The sequence below is a fragment of the Triticum aestivum genome, chromosome 7D, assembly GCF_018294505.1.
Source record: "Triticum aestivum cultivar Chinese Spring chromosome 7D, IWGSC CS RefSeq v2.1, whole genome shotgun sequence".
Classification (NCBI taxonomy): domain Eukaryota; kingdom Viridiplantae; phylum Streptophyta; class Magnoliopsida; order Poales; family Poaceae; genus Triticum; species Triticum aestivum.
Window position 1 is genome coordinate 215,337,546 of NC_057814.1, and position 5,373 is coordinate 215,342,918.

Genomic DNA, 5,373 nt, shown 5'->3' on the forward strand with positions numbered 1-5,373 from the left:
TGAATTTCATAAAAAAATCAGCTCGAGCATTCAGCACACACTTGATCACGTTAATTTTCCATAGCCGGAGAAGGATGACAATGATTACAAACATGGGCATTCAGAGTTTCATGTGATGGGAGGACGATCATCGTTAAGGTTCAACAGGGTATGATGGCACTGTTTATAATACAAAATAAGAGCATGATAGTCTGTTTGAACTACATTGTAACAATTCATCACAAGAAAGAAAAGTATCATGACAAGATACCATGCCACTTTTGCCACCCCCCTTGCTACACTCAGCAAATAGATAGTTCTTCGTCATCAATATCATCAGGATCAGGGTAGCAGTGGTGGTATATGCCATCATCCTCCACACCATGCACCCAATCTACGTTTTCACAACGTATGATGAGCTTATTGTTGGTATAAGATGTGCCTGATTCATAAAACTTCTCAAATTCATTGTGCCCGAAGAAACTCTCCACGGCTGGATGATCAATTCGGTTTCCTTCAAACTCGCAGTAAATGCAACGGACTTGTTCTGCCGTACATACAAAAAAGCACATATTGTTTCATATGAGAACATACTTCATTAAACTGGATCACAACTAATTTGTACTCCCTCCGTTCCTAAATATTTGTCTTTTTAGAGATTTCAAATGGACTACCACATACGGATGTATATAGACATATTTTAGAGTGTAGATTCACTCATTTTGCTCCGTATGTAGTCACTTGTTGAAATCTCTAGAATGACAAATATTTAGGACCGGAGGGGGTAGTACTTATCAAAGATCAATGGGGTCTAAGCAACCAAGTGCTATGTTACTAAAACAGCAGAAGGGAAAGCACAATAAATTGAACTTGCATCATGTATAACTATTTTATCTTATTCCACAAAATGTAATACTAGCAAGGTTCTAGTAGTGTTATAACTAACAACATTCCAATTTACAGAAACCAATTTCTATTATAAACTACAATTCAGTTCTTTGCGCATGACAATTTTGTGACTCCCAGTAGAAATAACATGGCCCAACCCATCATAATTGCTCACCAAGCATTAGTACTCTTATTACTACTTCCATTAGTAGGAGCTACCAAAAAGAACATTTTTCGGTCTGCAGTGAAGACTTTATATTGTTTGAAGGCCCGCTAAACCGCTAAATCATGGCATTTGACACTATGTAAATAAACATCTTAAAGAAAAGAATACAAGGCCATCATGGTCGGTCGCTATTTAAAACAGAGATCTGGTGTTTTCTCGAAGTGCAACAGCAAAAGATATAGCAAAGTGAGCAGTGTCCACAAAATGTTTCAAATCAAGATATTCCATTATTCTACTAATGTGAACAGATCTCCAGTAAACGCTACAGTAAACAATGTATAGATTTAATGCAAATTCTTTATAAGATACACAGATTAGGTGAAACAATTGCAACTGCATGTACAGTGATGACATTGCAGTGAGCTATGGATCAAAACCATGGATACCTTTATTTAAGCGTAAAGAAAGCATTGACTAGAGCACACAGGTACTGTTAGGATGGTATTTAGATGATTATAGGCGATCAAAAACAGTCCGAGCATTCAGCGTACACTCGATCATGTTAATTTCCATAGCTTGTGACCAAAGAAGGACGACAAATTATGACAAACAGGGGCATTTAGAGTTTCATGTGATTAGAGGACGCCGACCACCATCTTTAAGGTTCAACAGTGTATGATGACCTTATTTAAGTATAAAAAATAAGAGGATGATAGTCTATTTGAACTACATTGTAACAATCATCACAAGAAAGAAAAGTATCATGACAAGATGCCATGCCACTTTTGCCACCCCCCTTTCTACACTCAACAAATAGATAGTTCTTCATCATCAATATCATCAGGATCAGGGTAGCAGAGGTGGTATATGGCATCCTCCTCCACACCATGCACCCAATCTACATCAATTTCATGATCTTCAATGAGCTTATCATTGGTATAAGATGTGCCCGATTCATAAAACTTCTCAAAGTCATTGCGCCCGAAGAAACTCTCCACGGCTGGATGAACAATTCTGTTTCCTTCATACTCACAGTAAATGCAACGGACTTGTTCTACCGTACATACAAAAAAGCACATGAGAACATACTCCATTAAGCTGAATCACAGCTAATTTGGAATTATCAAAGATCACTGGGATCTAAGCAACTAAGTGCTATGTTACTAAAAAAAAGCAGAAGGGAAAGAACAATAAACTGAACTTGCATCATAACAAAAGGGGCAACAACATGCAAATTTAGGTAAACAATGGCTACTGCATGTACAGTGATGACATTGCATTGAGCTTAGACCTGGCCATGGGCAGCCCGGTCCGGTCGGCCCGACTTGACCCGGCCCGACCTTGTCCACGGGCCGGGCTCAGGCCTAGATTTCAAGCCCGATGGCCGGGCTGGGCCGGCCCCGTCGTATTCGCGCGTTAACGAAGAGGCCCGAGGCCCGACAGGCTTTTAGTGTGATGGGCCGGGCTCGGGCCTGGTTTTTATTGCATCAGGCTTTGGTAGGCCCAGCCCGAAGCCCGGCCCGGCCCGACATATGGCCAAGTATAATTGAGCTATGGATCTAATTAAACATGAAAAGTACCCACCATGTAGCAGCTGAACTCTTTATTTAAGCATAAAGAAAGCATTAAGCAGAGCACACATGTACTGTTAGGATGGTATTTATATGAATTATAGGCGACAAAACAATGCAGATTACGAAATTGAAAAAGAAAAGAGCTCAATCCACTTGACAGAAAATATCGAAACGGTAATTGCAAGGTCAAGGCTAGAGCATACTAGCTTCTGGTTTCTGCGGAATCACGGGGACACACCAACATGTCAGCATCATGTTTTCCACATTCAGCAAAGAAGAGCGTTGGAGGATCATATGGGCGGGCTTTGCACATTGCCAGAAAATTGATATGGGTGTGATAATATTTTCCAAAAGTCCATGGGTTGTAGTCTCGAACATCCTCACCCTCGCTGGGCACCGGACCAGATACGAACTCATTAACACCACAGATGATATGAAGTTCAAACAGGTGACCCTCCTTCAACCACAAAAGATGAACATCGTTAGATTGGATACAAGACATAGCACAGGCACAGAGATTACTTGAAATGAAACTGTTAAGTAAGTAGAAGTGAGCAAGCAAGAGACTAACCGCAGCTATATTGTTAAATTTCTCCAATGCATTTGTCGCCATGCTGGTGACTCGGTTATGCTGACCCCAGAACCTACTGCTGCATATACCTACGTGATAGTAGAATCCCTTGTTGACCTTCGTAGGGGCTAGATCCCGTTGCTGGCGAGCAGAGGAGGGATACCTATCTAATATCTTGCAAAGTAAACTAAGATCCTGAGAGGATAGTGGGACACCATCCCGCATGTGCAACACTTTTGAGATAGACTCGCTCACACCATCCACTGACACCTCTGAGTCAAACTCGGCGGGTTTATTCACCCCACTCAGTGATGCAAGGAACTCTTTGTGTGCAAGAGGGTAGCAGTGACGTGCCGCGGTGGCCGCGGCCGTATACGCTTCAGGAACACCAGCAGACGGGACGCTTTCTTCAACCGCAGAGCGCTGAATATGAGAAGGGTCAGGAATGTTGAGAACTTGACCACAGCCAGAAAAGCTTAGACGTGTTTCACCGGTAGCACTGGGCGTAGTAGAAAGTCTGGGATCAGCAGCTTGCAAGTCGGCCCCGGCCACCAGCAGGCGTTGCATGGCTAGGTCGGGAGTGAGGCCTCGGTATCGAGTGCACAGGAAGGACACGAGGCCATAGAGTGACTGCGCCGCAACCCGCCACATCAACTTGGTGCTGATCATGGTTAACGGAAATTGTTTGCTTGGCGGGAAGTTTTGCTCGCACCAGATGGTGTTGACAATGATATTGGAGACAGGGTCCAGCGGACCATAGCAGTAGCCACCCCAGATCATGCTCTAGTGATACTGATTGCGCAGCTCGGCCGTGGGCAGCCTGCCCATCGCTTCCAGGTAGAATCCATGGATCATCGCAAGGAGCATTCGCTTCATGGGCGCCCGGGCAGGGGGCAGCTCTTTGGGTCTTGCACAAAATTTGGCATTTGCTTCTATAAGCCGCCTCCTCGCAAGTTCCCAGGTTTTTTTCAGCTGGAGGACAGGGTCGGACGCCCCATTGGCCTTCAAGACCTTCTGTGCGCGAAGTTGTCGTCATGCTGCCTCCTCGGTGATGGCGCGGAGCTGAACGCTTCCACGGCAGGCGAAAGCAGCTTCCACCCTCTCACGAGCCCCTGCGGGTCTGGGTGCTTGGCGGCAACCGCCGCACATCTGAGGGCGGCCTCCACCGCTGCCTCGGTGGTCTTGGAGCTGAAGTCGAACTCCCGCATCCCACGCCTGCCGATGATGAAGAGCGAGGCCACAAAGGGGTCCGCCTCCGCGGCGTCAAGGTACAGCCGGGCCTCCGCGTCGGGGAGGTATGGGAAGAGGCAGGTCAGGAAGGCGACGAGGCCGTCGAGCTTGTTAAAGTCTAAATCCTGCTCTCCTCCTCTTCGCCGTCGTCGTTCTACCGCCGGCGGGCAGCAGCACACACTTGTTTTGTTGGCGTGGCAGCACAACATGCTTGGGAGATGGCGCTGTTGATAAGGATGTTGGTGGCGGGATCCACAAGGCCGAAGCAAAACCCCTTGTCCAGTAGTAAACCCTCGTCGAGCTGCAGCCGGCCGTAGATCTTGTCGACCTTGGCAAGAAGTGCTCGGATCTCATCTTTGATATTGTATATGTGAAATTGGTTCTTGACGTCCCTTGGACCAAAAGTGCGGATGCCATTGCCATTGCTGCTGCTACTGCTCCGGCCGTCGCTGTCGCAGGAGGCGGCCTGGGGTAGGGCAGGGACGGGTTTGCTGGTCATTGAGGCAGGATTTGGGGATCTGGTGGGCGCTTCTTGCGGCGGACGAGGGTTTTATAACTTTTATAAGACTCCGGCTATCTCTGGACAACGAACGAACGCAAGGGGAGGCACGTCTCCGATTTCATATGAAAATCGGATCAACAAGCCAGCCTGCTTCGTCTTCCTCCTAAAAAGAGAATACCGCCTCGTGCTAGATGCTTGTGATGAATCAATGCGACAGAAAACGCGATTATCAGCGAACACATGAAGCGCCCCAACGAACAGCCGCACGCCCGCACTACACATCACAAAAACCACCGCATCGCTTGGGGAGAGGGGGAGAAGGAAGGGGGGGTTACAACTTGATGGCCGCGGCGTCGTCGTTGGTGGCCTGCACGGCGGCCGGGCTGCTCCGAGCGGTGGCGCAGCCTCCCCACCTTCACCCGGCGGTGGCGCCAGCCGATCGATCAGGGCGCCGCCGGCCGCA

The 5,373-nt window shown here is 47.3% G+C and overlaps 1 protein-coding gene across 3 annotated transcripts; it reads right to left on the bottom strand.

Annotated features, from left to right (window-relative positions):
* Positions 1 to 55: 55 nt before the first annotated feature.
* LOC123167220 (uncharacterized) lies at positions 56 to 3,958 on the bottom strand. Of its 3 annotated transcripts, none has more exons than XM_044585049.1 (3): positions 3,179 to 3,958; positions 2,811 to 3,064; positions 56 to 526 (listed from the first exon to the last, which is right to left on the bottom strand). In XM_044585049.1, coding segments are annotated over exons 1-3 (1,035 nt in total). In that variant the 3' UTR covers positions 56 to 525. The 3 variants fall into 3 exon arrangements, with proteins under 3 accessions (XP_044440984.1, XP_044440985.1, XP_044440986.1); XM_044585050.1 differs by lacking the exon at positions 56 to 526 and adding an exon at positions 537 to 2,087; XM_044585051.1 differs by lacking the exon at positions 56 to 526 and having other exon boundaries at positions 2,121 to 3,064.
* Between the last annotated feature and the right edge of the window lie 1,415 nt (positions 3,959 to 5,373).

Coding starts and splice junctions, on each gene's coding strand:
- LOC123167220 (XM_044585049.1), bottom strand. CDS start 3,958: ATGATCTGGGGTGGCTACTGCTATGGTCCGCTGGACCCTGTCTCCAAT. Junction 3,065..3,178: donor AATTTAACAATATAGCTGCG/GTTAGTCTCTTG, acceptor TTGTGGTTGAAG/GAGGGTCACCTGTTTGAACT.